At 37.6% G+C, this 15306-nt stretch overlaps 2 protein-coding genes across 3 annotated transcripts in view; one reads left to right on the forward strand and one right to left on the reverse strand.

Annotated features, from left to right (window-relative positions):
* The first annotated feature begins 4349 nt into the window (after positions 1-4349).
* polh (polymerase (DNA directed), eta) lies at positions 4350-9188 on the forward strand. 2 transcript variants are annotated; one of them, XM_079248957.1, is made up of 10 exons: positions 4350-4587; positions 5163-5297; positions 5423-5679; positions 5818-5996; positions 6081-6184; positions 6296-6415; positions 7278-7401; positions 7597-7662; positions 7760-7932; positions 8024-9188. In XM_079248957.1, exons 1-10 carry the CDS (start codon positions 4451-4453, stop codon positions 8967-8969), a joined length of 2241 nt encoding a protein of 746 aa, XP_079105083.1. In that variant the 5' UTR covers positions 4350-4450; the 3' UTR covers positions 8970-9188. The 2 variants fall into 2 exon arrangements, with proteins under 2 accessions (XP_079105083.1, XP_079105084.1); XM_079248958.1 differs by having other exon boundaries at positions 4545-5095.
* A 1150-nt stretch (positions 9189-10338) lies between these two features.
* gtpbp2a (GTP binding protein 2a) overlaps positions 10339-15306 on the reverse strand; it is a 10236-nt gene continuing 5268 nt past the window's right edge. The window contains exons 7-12 of the mRNA XM_079249135.1: positions 13703-13922; positions 13460-13595; positions 13310-13368; positions 13052-13223; positions 12721-12885; positions 10339-12394 (exon numbers count right to left, since the gene is read on the reverse strand). Coding sequence (XP_079105261.1) covers positions 12212-12394; positions 12721-12885; positions 13052-13223; positions 13310-13368; positions 13460-13595; positions 13703-13922 — 935 coding nt within the window. The 3' untranslated portion in view covers positions 10339-12211. The remainder of the gene's footprint in view (positions 12395-12720; positions 12886-13051; positions 13224-13309; positions 13369-13459; positions 13596-13702; positions 13923-15306) is intronic.

The raw sequence follows: 15306 nt of genomic DNA on the forward strand, positions 1-15306 counted from the left end.
CTTTATCAATGAAGAAATACAAAAATGGTCTCAAACATCTCTGTGTTCACGACATCTTTTGAGACATCTGTCCAACTAAATTAAAGCAAATGTTTCACTGAACTCAATCTAAAATTCAACATTTTACTTATTAAAGAAACAAATGTTTTTTTACAACTTGCATGAGAATATCTTGAAATTAAAGCTGAGAATTTGCACACAAAATCATGTTCATTATACAACTGTGACTTAAACTTTGAACAACACAACCAAAAGACACAACTACAATGTGTGTCCAAGGAAGAAATTTTTAATCAGTTTTTGAGTATTCTAATCTGTTGTGTTTTAATTATGTCTTAAACACATGGAAATTGACTTACAGGTTTATCAAGACAAATTAATGCACATTATAAGTTCATCGGTTCTGTATGGTACTTGCCATTTTTGTGCCCCGTCACCCTTCCTCTTGTCTGGGCTCATGATATTTTAGGATGTTTTAGTCCACGCCTTCTTCTGACACTGAATACTGAGAAGTGAGAACAAGGTCAAAAATGCCCAACACTTTCCAGTTAGTCATTGTAAAAATATCTTTGCTAGTTACTGCGGTGTGATTATATGAATTCATTAAACACTGTACCTTTTGCTGCCCTTTATCCTTTAGTACAATGCTGCTGTATGTTACATTTTCTGTGTGGAGATGGTTCTGCTAATGACATATTCAGTATAAATTATACAATTTTGATAAAAGCAACATTAAAGAAAAAAGAACAAAAGCAGATATGGGAAATGATGGGTTTACTGGTTTTTATTTCAAACAGTTTTTACCTCATTCTGGACGGTTGCTTGTTGATTATGATCAATTGTTGCATAGAGCACAAAAAAGTCTTCCTCCTGCAAGAGGTGAGATTGGAGTAAAGATTTTTTGATTTAGAGTAAAAGTAATTTTATTAACTTTCTCCTGTTGTACTGCATACAGAATAACTACAAGTGCCTTTCCTACAATTCACCTCTGCACCATTGAAAAAAATCCTTTCTCACAGAAAAAATTTGAAGAACTCAGATAGTTAAAAATTTGAATCATTTCAAAAGAGTAAGCAAAACAATATAATTTATGTTAGAAATCCTTCCTGATGCATTTGGTAAATATAATTTGTTGTAGATTATTTAAAGAAAACTTTGTAAATTAACTCTTTAGCAGGGGTGTCAAACTCCAGTACTCGAGTGTTGTATCCGGCAGGGTGTTGTTGTTTCTCTGCACTGATACACCTGATTCAAATCACATAGATCCAACAGCTTCTTGTCAATACTCTTTCATTTTGGCCAGGTGTGCTGGAGCATGGAGACAACAAAAACCTGCTCTAGAGGACTGGAGTTTGACATTTGTGCTTTAGAGGCACACAGGTGCTTTTTAAATCTTTTCTACCTTTCACAGCACCATACTTAATGTTAGCTAGCAGATGTAATTCAGTCTATACATGAGCTGCTGAAGCTAATTTTTATATATTATCAAGTCAAACTCACTGAAATTATATTAGAATTGTTGGACATGTCACTTAAATGCTGTATAGTTAATCTGTTACATGAGCATTTTAAAATTAAATTTAATAAGCAAATAAAAAATATGAAAGTAACCACATCCTACCATACTGATGTCACACACTTCAGGTTTAGTCCTGTCTGAAATGAATGAATAAATGAATACATGAAATAAACATTGATATTTATTTTTATTTAAGGTACTTAAATTGAGGAATAAAACATTTTTCTCCTCAACTTGTTTCATCAGAGTTACCATGACTTACTGTATTTTCTTATTTTCCATCCAAATAAGGCTGCAAGTACAATCAAAAACTGTGACAGCAGGGTGGTGATGATTATCACGACCTTAGTAGAACTGTAGGATCCGATAAAAGCAGATTACATTTGACTTACACAAGGGCATCTTTATGACAACTCATAATATTATCTACAATTTGCTTTAATTTCAAAAGGTTGAAAAATGTAATTCAAGGTCAAGTTTATTTTTAGCACATTCAAAACAATGCATCATGTCCACACTGTTAAACAGATGTTCTGATTTAAATCCAAAATATAATATAAACCCTAATAAAGTAAAAATAAATGCAACAGGTACTAAAACCTCAATGTATCAATAGTAATAGAATTGACAAATTTTCTTCTATTGGTTTCACAGAATTTGAAGAACTGTTATGTGCAATAATAAGACCTAAATGCATTTAAACTAATAAAGTGAAAGAAAGTAAAATACTGACCTCTTTTGTTCATCTTGGATGTTTCTACCACTTGCTTCAGTTATGGTGGAGCATGTGGGCTGATCTGTGTGCAGTTCAGCATCTGCTGTGAGGCATACACATATGAGTGGTCATGCAAAAATATTATGTGCTCTGTTCCACCTGATTATCTATTTAACTGGTGTTTCTGTTGCCTTTACTTGCTATGTCATGATAGTTTACTAAAATGTGAAAAGAAAAGATTAGTTTATATGGATCTTACTTGTTTCGGAAATCAGTGGAGTTGTGGTTGTAATTGTGGCTTGATCATGAACAATGATGTGAACTGGCATCTGCAGGTCATTACAGGCACACCAATACCAGCCGCTGCTCTCATGTCTCTCATAGTCACAGTGAAAACATCCGCAACACTTGTATCTATTTTCACTGTTGTTCCATCTATTAATCCAGTCTCTTTTTCTACACAGGTACCTCCTAGTCTGCACCACGCTGTTAATTTTAGGTTTTTACAGTGGCACACAACGGTCACACTTCCTCTTTCCAGCGCTGTTATTTCTTGCTTGCTCACATATAGATTTGGCACACCTGAGAAAACTACATGATGCATAATCTAATTAAAATATTTGAAACACAGCAGGTAATTCAAGGATAAGACTGTTGATGACATTAAAGAGATTTTACCTGGGGTGACTAACAGCTGAAAATATTGCTTAACATCTAGATTATGTTCAGTCTTTACAGCACACCAGAAATGCTCATCCTCATCGGTCAGATTCTTTATAGTCACTGTGAAGATTCTTTGATTTGTGTCATCAGAGATGGAAAATCTTCCTGATGCCATTTTTGCTTGGTTTGTTTTAATGAGCTCTGAACATAAAAATGACCAATATCCTGTACACAAGAATTTTTCATGATTTCTGTAGCTTTGCTTGTAGAGACATGGGATGGAGATGGAGCCTCCAGTCTTCACTGGCACTTTATGCACTGTTGTAATTTTACAGTGAAATCCTGCAAGACCAAAAGCACACTTAAGGTGGTACATCACCATGTAAATAAGTTGACTTTGTATTTTACAATGTCAGTATCATTAACTATAAAACTTACTCAGACACAATTTTAATCTTTAACTCAATAATTCACTATTTTGAGACTTTATATAAAAACTACTTGTAACAAAGATTTTATTATATTTCTTAGATGTATATATAAGATGTAGCTTACTCACCAATAAGTCCAGAAAGTATTAGCGGTAGAATACCCAGATATGCCATTTTGGCATGAGTGTTTGCAGTGAATGGGCCCTATATCACAGCTTTGAGGATTAATCTCTGATTCGTGTTACTTCCTTAATTTGGACTTTTCTTTGAGTTCTGCCACTAGGTGTGGTTTGCATGGCTGTCAAACCTTAAAATCAAAATTTTGTTTTATTATCAAAAAAAGAGGGAAAAAGCTGCTGCTGCTGCACTTTATATACGTAAATGCTGTGCTGATTATATACAGAAATTTTGTTTTCAAAAGACGTCAGTACACAAAAACACAAATAAGGAAAAAAGAAAAAAATCAAAGGATTTCACCCTGTTGACTTGATCTGAACAGTCTACCGTCAACCTAATGTATTATTGAATCTTTAACAATGTATTTTTTCTCATTTATTTATTTAGTCTATTTATCTGTTTGTTTGTTTCCACGGCTGGACACAGACCACAAATAAAACCTATGCAATTTTGTGAATTGCATAGGTTTTATTACATAGATACTACAACATAGATATTTATGTATATGTATGTACAGTTCATCTGTACTTTCACAAAATTTATATATACACACACACACACACATGTGTATATATATATATATATATATATATATATATATATATATATATATATATATATATATATATATATATATATATATATATATATATATATAGATATATAGATAGATAGATAGACTGTATATAAAGAGATTGATAGATAGATAGATTCCATTTCTCCTAGTTTGTAAACTTGGATGTTTATGTCTATAGTTTACATTTAGCGGCCTCATGTCGACTTTTGATGACGTTTCTTTACGCAACTACAATTTTTGCGCGAAATCCAAAGCGACGGAGCGGAAAATGTCTGGGTGCTCAGTTGAACTTTAGCTCGCATCAACTTATCCCACAACTGCTAAATTACCCGCTGCTAAAGTTAGTAGACTGTATTACATTACTCCCCATGGATTACGGAAAGGAGCGGGTGGTGGCGTTAGTCGACATGGACTGTTTTTACGTTCAGGTGGAGCAGCGGCTGGATCCAACTCTTAAAAACACTCCCTGTGTGGTGGCACAGTACAAGACGTGGAAAGGAGGCAGGTGAGTTACTGACACAGAGCGACTATTTTTATAGTCAACGCAACATAAAGAAACAGTTTTCAGCCTCGGGATACCTCGATAATATGTCGAGCTTCATTGCAACAAAACCGGAAGTTATGTAGACATTTATCAATTCCTTCAATTAGCTTTAGTTTGTAGTAGTTTCAGGTCCAACTTGAAATGCTCATAATATTGCAACAAGTAGGCAAAGTATACATACTGAACAGGAGGCGACCTAATGGTCGATTATCCTTATGAAACTATCCTATCTTTGTTTGTTCAGTGATTGTATTAAACTCTGATTTTTTCAGATTTAATTGCTCTTGCTGAGTTCCTCTAGTAATTTTTGGTTAATGATCTGTAAGTACATATTGTACCACATAGCTTGTATCTTTTCAGTTGCATTGACCATTTGAATGGCTGTCTCTGTGTTGGTAACTCACCCGCCTTCATCTCCCACAGATTAACTCCTTGGATGTATTGGTGACATGTTATATAAGTTCACAATGTAAGCATGGCTTATAAAAAAAAAAAAAAAAGTGGTTGTCATTTAACTGTTTTCATATGTAATGTAGTATCATAGCGGTGAGCTACGAAGCCAGGGCTCATGGTGTAACCAGAAACATGTGGGTGGATGATGCCAAAACACTGTGCCCAGATCTCCAGGTGGCACGAGTGCGTGAGTCTCACGGCAAAGCAGACCTGACACAGTGAGTATTTGTAACGCGCACAGCCCTCAAACTTACTGCATTTGCTACGAGTGAAAAATAGCAATGTATTTTTATTCAGTGAATACTAAAATTCCAGTTGTAATAAATTATTCGTCCTCTGGTAGTTACAGGGATGCGAGCGTGGAAGTGATTGAGGTGATGTCTCGTTTTGCTGTGATTGAGAGGGCCAGTATTGATGAGGCCTACATGGATCTGACTGCTGCAGTCCAGCAGCGACTCAGAAACATGAATGATAAACAAGTAGAGGCTTGTCTCCTCAAGACCACCTACATCCAGGGGTACCCCCATAGTGAACTGGACTCATCCCCGGCAGATGTTTCCAGTCCAAGTGAATTAAAAGAAGAACCCATACCAGACAAAGGTGGGCTATTACTCAACTTTGACAAATCAGCCACACAACATTATCAGCCCTGAATCTGTTCCCCCTCAAGCGAAAAGATCTGCGTGATAAAACTCCAAACATCAGTAAGGTTTTAAATTGTATCATTTGAATCCTTAGAAGAGCAGAGGTCCAGAGGTCTTCAGCAGTGGATGGCATCCTTACGTAGCCCTTCATTAGGGGAGCAGAGTTCTGCAGAGCTACAGCTGACTGTGGGCGCACTTATTGTTGAAGAAATGAGAGCAGCAGTGGAAAAAAACACTGGTTTCCGCTGTTCAGCAGGGATATCACACAATAAGGTAATGTAAAATCTCATGTAAGTCTAATGTATGTGCATAAATAACCTTTACGACAATGTCATAGCTTACTGTCTGTTTCTCAAGGTCTTGGCAAAACTAGCCTGTGGTCTAAACAAACCTAACAGACAGACCATTCTGCCTTTGGACTCTGTGACAGAACTTTTCAACTCCCTGCCCATCGGCAAGATGTAAGTTTAAATCACCTGCCTGATGTAGTTTTGTCCTCACAAATTGCTCAGACTTTCTTATTGAGGAGTGCAAAATAAAACTGACTTGAATGATTGGTGTTTCTTTTCCAGTCGTAACCTGGGGGGTAAGCTTGGTGCTTCGATCAGAGAAACTCTGGGAGTAGAAATGATGGGAGATCTCACTCGCTTCACTCAGGCCGAGCTACAACAGCACTTTGGAGAAAAAACAGGGTAAGAAAAAGACAGATGACTGGGAAACAAAGAACATAATTAAAGTCTTCTAAAGTATGTGTGTGTGTGTGTGTGTGTGTGTGTGTGTGTGTGTGTGTGTGTGTGTGTCAAATTAGGGGTGGGAAAATCGAATCGGAAAAAACGAAAACCTTGATTTTTTTGCTTCACAATTTTAAAATAGTTTTTTTTGTTAAAAAAATCTTTTTTTTTTTCTCAAATAAATAAAAATAATCCATTGATCTTTTTACTTGTCTTCTTGGGCATTATAGCAGCACAATGATGGTCTGGCTACTGTTTTGTTTTTTTCCTCTTTGAAATTAAGAAAAATGACGAGCAAAAAAAAAAAAAAAAAAAAAAGTTTTATACATTTATTTTGTTTTTAATCTAAAAAAAAATCAGCAATATCAAAAAATAATGAGAATCGCAATTTAAATCAAATCGGCACCCAAAGAGTCAGCATCGAATCGAATCGGGACAAAAGCATATAGTCACAGCCCTAGTCAACATCCACTCCGTGTACCTTAGCATATAACTCATTTACCTCCTCATGTATGATCTTTGAATAAAAGTACGGCAGAACTGATGAATTATACTAATCCAAGGTATAGTTCACTGCTTAGTTTGTAGAAAGTCAGACTAAACAAACATGAGGAAAAGTCTGAATGTTACCCCAACAGAAAGAAAATGTTATCATGGCCATGCCGCATGGCTAATTCCTGTGTTTACCACACCTAAAAAAAAAAACAAAAAAAAAAACTCAGGGGCCCTTCTTAGCTGTTTTCCTTTTCCCAAGAGCTTTGACTTTGAACACTGGCAGTATTTTTTTTAATGGAAACAGTGTCTGAATTTTTCTGATTTGCAGCCAGTGGTTGTACGACTTGTGTCGGGGGATTGAGTTTGAAGCTGTGAAACCCAGACAACTTCCCAAATCCATTGGCTGCAGTAAAAACTTCCCTGGGAAAACATCCCTGGCGACTAAAGAGCAGGTACAGGCCAACAGTCTTTGCTGTACTCTACAAAACCAGTGTATTTAAAGTGTTACTTAATTTCTCTTTCCTGTGAGTCTTATATTACATGAAATGTTAACTGTAAAAGTGACCAGGAACAGGCAGGTAACATGACTTTATTTTCAAATTGTTTTGCAGTATGCTCTCTCATTTTTAAATATAATCTCTTTGTAGGTTCAGTACTGGCTTCATCAGTTGGCTCTTGAGTTGGAGGAGAGGCTGACCAAAGATAGAGAAGTGGTGAGAGAAAGTTGTGTGTTCTTTTCACTTATTACAGCATTTCCCTTTCTGCAGAAGCTTATACCGTGTAACCCCACTGTTTTTGTCATACTTGCAGAATGGTCGAGTGGCAAAGTTGTTAACCGTTGGTGTGCGTCAGCTTGGTGATAAGAGGCCGAGCAGCTTCTCCCGTTGTTGTGCAATGGTTCGCTATGAGGCGACCAAAATATCCAGTGACAGCTTTGCCATTATCAAGAGTCTGAACACAGCAGGAAACCACCAGGCAGCGTGGTAATTAAAGTGTCACACTGTGAGATATTTAAAGTACTTGCTGATAGAATATTGTGTGATTTATTCATTCTGTCTTGCATCGTGTCCCCAGGACTCCACCTCTAACCTTGCTACACATCTCAGCTAGCAAATTCAGTGATGCGCTATCAGCTGGGAAGATTGCTGGCTTTCTTTCCAATGATGTCACTTCAACTCAGAGTGTTTTCTCCGCCTCTCAGTCCGTCACTCCGTCGCGCTCTGAACTGAAAAATGGCTCTCCATGCAAACAGCCGAGCACTATTCAGTCCTTCTTTCAAATGGTGGCTGACAAACAGAAAAAGGTTAGCAAAAGCAAAGAAGGGGAAGTTGATGGTACAGATGCAAAAGAAATCACATCACCTGTTACCTTTGATAAAGAATCTGGCACTGATGGTCATTTTGAGATGGAAAACAACTCGACTACACCTTCTGTTTCTCATAATAAAATGGACCCAGTCAGTCCCCGCTCTGGCATCTCCTCCTTTTTCCATAAGAAGACCACTGAAAGAAGCTCAGTGGTCTCAGTCTCATCATTTAACAGCCCCAAATTGGGACAAAAACCTCGACCCATTGAGAATGATGACTGCAAAGACTCTAATGCTTTCACATCAAGCCTACAGTCAGAGCTTAGATCTGAGTTTAGGGAGGAATTGGAGACAAGGCCAGAGTTACAAAACCCCCTTCCCAGTGTGGCCAGAGAAGACCTGTTAAAATGCGAACGCTGTGGACAAGAGGTGCTCATGTGGGAAATGCCTGAACACAGTGACTATCACTTTGCCCTCGACCTCCAGAATTCACTCTCTTCATCCACAAGTTCAGCAACCGTCACTTCCTCATCCTCTCCCATCTTGTCTTCCTCCAGTACTTCTGTAACTCCTCTCAGGATAGTAGCAGGAGGCACAACGCAGTCTTCCAGAGGCAAAACAAAAACCAGAGGCCAGTCAGGACCTGCACCCAAGCGACAGCGCTCACAGGGCAGAAATATGGGTACTCTGGATTCTTTTTTCAAGAAGAACTGAAAGTTTGAGGCAGAACTGAATTGTGTTAACATGACTACTTATTTAAGTTGGTTAATTTATCAATTCATTATGATGTGGGAAAAAAGTATTCCTAAAATATTTTTGTAATCTAGCAAATAATAAAGATACTTTAAAAATTTTGAAGTTTATCTTACATTGTGTTGTAATACCCTGACATACCAGAAGAAGGAGGCATAGTGTCAGAGCAGCACTGCTCAACCAGCTGTCAAAATTACGTTTAAAGTCATTTTTATTTTTTATTTTTGTTAAATTCAAATAGATTCAACACAACAGTAAATACATGTTATTACCGAGAAGACAGCTAGTCAAAGCAAGAGAACACCAGTCCTAGTAGTGATAAGAGTCCTTTATGTAATATGGAAATTTGACTTGAACTGAAATATCGTCAGTATATGACATCTTTTATACAAGGATCTTTTAGTGTTGCAGAATGTGGGTAGCCTCTGAAAAAAGCTGATATGGTGATCCCATTAATTCAACTCATAACCATTTTATTTGATCTAATTTCCAATCTAATTCACTGAACACGAGTCAAAATCTAAAATCGTACTGCACAACTTGATGTTCCAAATTTTGAGCATTTTAAAAAGTAGGTCTTTCCAGATCTACTTGTTTATTTTGCACAAATGTTTTTCTGATTTGATGGGGATCCTTTGTTTGCTTTTATAGTTGTTCTTAATGTTTTGCAGTCTCTTTTGAGTGTTGATGTGATCATTTGAAGTCTTTGTAGTCAGTGTCTGTTTTGTATCCTTGGTTTCAATACCGTCTTATTTAGGATGTTTTATGGCCCATAATCATGTAATTTGCAAGCATTTGTGCAATTTGTGTTAATTTTGCCTGTCTGAGGTTATTTTTTTGTTTGTAGTTGTCCATTCAGTTCTGCATAGTCCCTTTTTTTTTTTATAACTCAGTAATAGTTTTTAATTTGTTCAGTTCAACTCACTGTTCCCCACAAAGAGCCTGTACATTTCTGCTATATGTCACCTTATTTCTTTTTTGTAAAAAAAAAATGTTTTAAGTACTTCCAAATTGCACATGCATTATTTTAAGGAGGGCTCAGTGATCATAAATGATCATAAAAGTAGCAATCAGTTCACAAAAATAACTGGTAGCTGGCAGTTTATTGTTTTGTGATGTATGATCATGACCTCACCTTAATAACACTCTTGCAGTGTATTGCAGCAGATGACAAACAATAGGAAGGAGTATTATAAAATGGAAATGTTGCCTTTCCAACTCCACCTTTTGCAGTGAGTCATGTCTGTAATACGAGCCATAAAACAGGCACATTTTGTATGACACAGATGAGCAATTTTTTCTCATTAAAAACACAAAACGACCATTCAGGAGGTAATAAAAGTTTTATTTATGTACACCATGACACACAAATTGGATCTGTACATAAATATTGCAATTTACCCAAAAGATCAAAATATTACACTTTCAATTTAAAAGGAAAATGGACTTAATTTCAAAACAGTGCAGCTGTGCCAGTGTTGAAATCTGCAATAGTTAAAAACATGAACCAGGCTTCTAAAATTGAAAACTAGTAGAAATCTATAAAATTGAACTGTGATGTTTTCAAACAAACTAGAACCTGAACTCTTTATAAGAACGACTAAAAAAAATTTGGTTGAAGTAGGTTCTTAAATTTTTCTGTCTTCTGCACATAAACGGTGCACAAACACTAGGGGTGCTACCAAGGGGACTGCATTGAAAAGTCATATGTATCATTGATGTTGCTAGGACAACATGTACAGCAATCCAGTCAACATGCAATAATAAAACATATAGTGAGTCTAAAAACAGCCGAATATTGATTAACATTCATTTTCAAAGCTGTCTTTTAAATAATTAAACCTGTTTCTAATAATAGCACCAACTTAGGTCGATTTTATTTCCTATGTTGTAAAACTTTGGGTAGTAATGGAAGACTACCCCACATGGTAGTTCCACTAGGCACTTTGTAAATCCCATCAAAGCTTGTGACATCAGTAACTTTAGTGAAGCGATGACATCAAGTACCTCCAATATAACTTATTTTGAATAAAGCTGTGTCAACGGGCAGCTTCACACACTAATGCATTATCAAACACACCTTTTGGAGATACAACATGGTTTTTTTCCCCCCCATAGATCTCCCTACTCCCCAAAATCAGCTACAGAAGCCTCCACTAGAGTGATTCTGTGAAACTGGAATGCTGTCTAATACAATATCTATGATGTCCTGAGTAACTAAAGCACTTGAAAGATACCCAGAAAGATTGTTTCAATCCTACCAGGCTATCGTGAGGCAATATTTGTGAATGATAATAAAAAAAAAAAACCAAAACATCATTCTCACAGACAAATGTGACAGACAAACAGTGATTGCCAATGTGAGTTGTCTTGGCAGACTGACATACAAACTAGGTCAAGTTCTAACTTTCGCATAGCTCACATTTCTCCCCTTCATGTTCTTAAAGTGCCCTTGTCAGCAGCACAGCTGGAAACAAAGCAATACAACTTCTATCTGACCAATAAGCTGTCTGCACAATGAATCCATGTCATTGCTTTTCTCAGACAATTTATCTAAGAGGATTTGGTCTAGGTGTACTGAAATAGCAACATCAGAAGTTTTTAGGCACTATGCTGGTAACAGACTAGCTGCTGTGGCTTTTTGATGAGTTATCACACAATTTATGAGTTACACCTTGATGTCAAAGCATCTCATTCTTTGCAAACAGTTGTCTGCCCCAGGTATATCAACGCTGGCAGTTATATTTCAGTGCAAATATGTGAACATCGATTTTGATCCGGAGTGCATTAAGGTGTAAACTTTGTGAGGAGCATCTCAACATAAGATGTGATAATCCCCAACATGCCACTTATAATGGATCTGTCACTGCAACCATGTATACTATCAAAATCACTTTGGTAGATGTTGCTGGTTTTATATGTTGTACACACAGCTGAGGGGGCTTCCTTTCTATCAGTGCCAAAAACACTAGAGCAACACTCTAAACCTCAATACCAGAAAGCAGATTAAAATATCAAGTTATCCAAAAGGCTGATAAAGAGAAATAGAAATAAGGCTTTGGAAAAATGTGATAGAAGAACAAAATCCTGCAGATGTGCAGAAACAGGACAGAGAGGCCTTTTGAGAGAGCAGGTGGATTTTTTATAAAGCACCCTGTTTGTGGGAAGGACGGTGTGTTGGATTGTGGTTGTCCTGCAGAATTTTAGGTCTCCTCATCCTCTAACTGGGATGGCCAGAACTGGGTGATGGACTGCAACTTGGTGACATGACCGATACCTTTGGTTGCCCCCTCTCTGAAGAGCACCTTAGCTCCCACCTTTAGATATTCTGGGTGCTTGATGAACTTGAACAGAACCACTGCCTTCTCCCCCGTCCTCAGCTCCTCCTTCGGTACAGCCGTGTAGCAAAAACAGAAGATTGAAGAGAAGACGACGTTATAAGTAGAGGCAGAGCACAAAAAAACAAAGGTTCTGAACCTTTAAAAACAAACGTTACTGAGTTATTCACTAAAGCACTAGTGCACATTCAAATGGCAAATAAAGCAAGAGAACTCTTGTAAATAATAAGAGGTTTCCAAAAGCCAACCAGTAATCCTGCTAAACATAATCTCCACGGTGGCAAAATGAACTATTGTTATAATTTTTCTGCCATAATTATAAATTGAGTGACCAGTGATCTCCATTTTCAGAGCAAGTCAGTGGATGAACTAACCTTGCCGTAAAGAGCTTCAACAGTCGCAGTTTGTCTCACGTTGCCAATGTGCACAGTAACCTGGAAGCCCTTGTGGAAGGTCTTGGCATGGAAGAGCAGCACGATCTCCGCTTCAAACATCCAACATATTGTGGGATCCATCTCTGGACTCACAATCACCATCCCCTGCAAGAGAAATGATTAAGTTTTAATATAATGAGGACTTCAGTGTGAAACTTTATAATATGGCTAAGATAAAACCAATCTATCATTAAAACATAATGCATCAAGTATGGCGTTACATTCACATTAAATACACATTCACACTGTAGTAGGATAAAAAGAGCCATACCTTGCGTAACAGTGACCTGTCAAAGTTTCCTAGGGCGAGCGTAGCAGCCTGACCAGCCCTGAGTACCCTGCATGCAGAGCGATTCCTTTGGATGCTGCCAATGGTCAACTTATGGAATTGGCCTGAATCTGTGGGCCCTACCACAAGATGATCCCCTTCACGGCAAATACCACTGCAACATCAAAGAGAAAAAATTGGTCAGGAAGATTTCATGCAGGAACTGATGCAACATTTAAATAAACATTTTAACACACTGACCTGTATAGAGTACCACCCACCACCGTCCCCACCTCTGGAACTGTATAGATCTCATCCACCTGTAACGATGGACACAGCATGATCCTCCGTGCACTCACGCTACATCTGCACACTACAGCCAGCTGATCATACGCTTCATCTCCGACATACCTGAAACTCAGTAAGCTGCTGCATAAGTTCTTCCTGCTCCTTACTATTACTGAGAGGAGGGATGATGTTGAAGAAGACCTTAAGCAGGTCTAAACTCTCACCAGTCACACTGGACAAGGTGAAGATAGGTGTGATACTGCCAGAAAGAAAAGACAAGCACATTGACAGGTATAAGTGGTGTGTGGCGTCCGACCTTGCTTTCACAGAGGGAACACAAACGTAACCGCTTCATGCATGTCATACTTGGGTGACTGGGCGAACTGCTGTGCTGCTGTGACGGCATCATCTGTGCTGCTGACAACCATGGGCACTTTGTTGCAGCCCGGCTGTTTCAAGACACGCTCCAACTGCCGTACCGTGCGCTCCACTGTGGCCCGCGTACAGAGATCCACTTTACTGATAACAATGAAGATGGGCACCTTCAACGCCATAGCAAGGCCAAGATGCTCTCGCGTTGTACCGGCTGGAAGAGAACGGCAAGGAAAGGAAGTAAGACATAGTAGCTAAATATTAGTTCATTCGTATTGCATCAGATCACTGAAAAGCTTTCTAAACACAAGAAGACAATGTTGGTTTGACACCGTCTATTAAGGAGAAATTCAAATAAAATGCAGGAAACTTCTCACTCAGGCACAATCATGCAGTACAAATGACTTCTGATGCAGAGTATACCTCAGTAAAGATAAAATAAATAATAAATAACTCCATTTTTAAAAAAAAAAAATCTACATGAGATTGGCCTTTCAGACCACTGCAGGCAGCTGAACTGAATCATTGTAATATTTTAATCAGAGCCGTTAAGGACTAGTGTGACCCAAGATAACACTACTTATCTATAAAATGGCAGGTAATTTAAGTTGCAGACCGTGTATACAGGCAGATAAGGCTAAGTAGGTTTTCCCATGACGTATGACTCTTATGTCACTGGAGGAGACAGCTGGGACAGCAGTACACACATATAGTAACAGTGTCTCAAATGTGTCTAAACTGCACGGTAATGACTCTTCTAAAACCAAACTATGTCTGCCAGAGAAGTTTAATGGTTTGAGTTTCTCTGTAAACAAAGCTGGTACTTGGCGTTAAGTGATATGTGAAGTAGGTTATATCATACTTGTGATACGAGTCTCAACTTGAGCTATGTTGTCAAAAATTTCAAGGGTACTGTACCATGAGATATGCTTACAAGCTAACAGATTTCAAATACTCCGAGCTCTTGCCAACTTAGCAGAAGTTCTTTCTTTCTTTTTTTTTTTTTTAAAGCAGATCTAATTTTAAAAGGGATTTTAAATTAATGTTGTCTGGGTGTTTTATGACACAGGCAATGGTAAAACATCACAGGATGATACATAATTACACACCCTTTGGCCTTTTGGCTGGTCACGATCCCTATGTGTTACACAGATCCATTGCACTGTTTCATAATTAAAGCTACAGCTCTTGCGTTGCAGACAGCATGTCCTATTCTGTCTATGACCCAGCTGGTGCTCATTCTTGACCCCATTTTTCCAACATGGACTATTTCAGGGCAGACATAAACACAGAAAGACATAAAATCTTGAAATTCAAGAGTATATACACCTAAAAAAGAAAATAAAAAAATCAAATAAGATACTTAGTTAACTTAAGTATGGAGTATTACTGTAAATAGTTCTGATGTATTTTAAAAGTAACTAATGTACAGCAACAAAACAGTTATTCATCCTTACTTTTGTTTACTACAAAAATAGAAAGAAACAGTTGCCTATATCAACAGGAGCTGAATATAGCCAGCAGGCTGAGAGCTGTTAAGAGTGTTAAGAGTTGTCTTAGAGGCTCCAATTTCATATACTGTACAAGTCTGCTTGCAA

This window comes from Telmatherina bonti, assembly GCF_933228915.1.
Source record: "Telmatherina bonti genome assembly, chromosome: 11".
Lineage (NCBI taxonomy): Eukaryota > Metazoa > Chordata > Actinopteri > Atheriniformes > Telmatherinidae > Telmatherina > Telmatherina bonti.

Excerpts from the sequence above, each read along its gene's own strand:
- polh (XM_079248957.1), top strand. The coding sequence starts at position 4,451 with ATGGATTACGGAAAGGAGCGGGTGGTGGCGTTAGTCGACATGGACTGT. Across the intron at positions 5,997-6,080 it reads CAGGGATATCACACAATAAG|GTCTTGGCAAAACTAGCCTG; the intron begins GTAATGTAAAAT and ends CTGTTTCTCAAG. Across the intron at positions 6,185-6,295 it reads TCCCTGCCCATCGGCAAGAT|TCGTAACCTGGGGGGTAAGC; the intron begins GTAAGTTTAAAT and ends TTTCTTTTCCAG.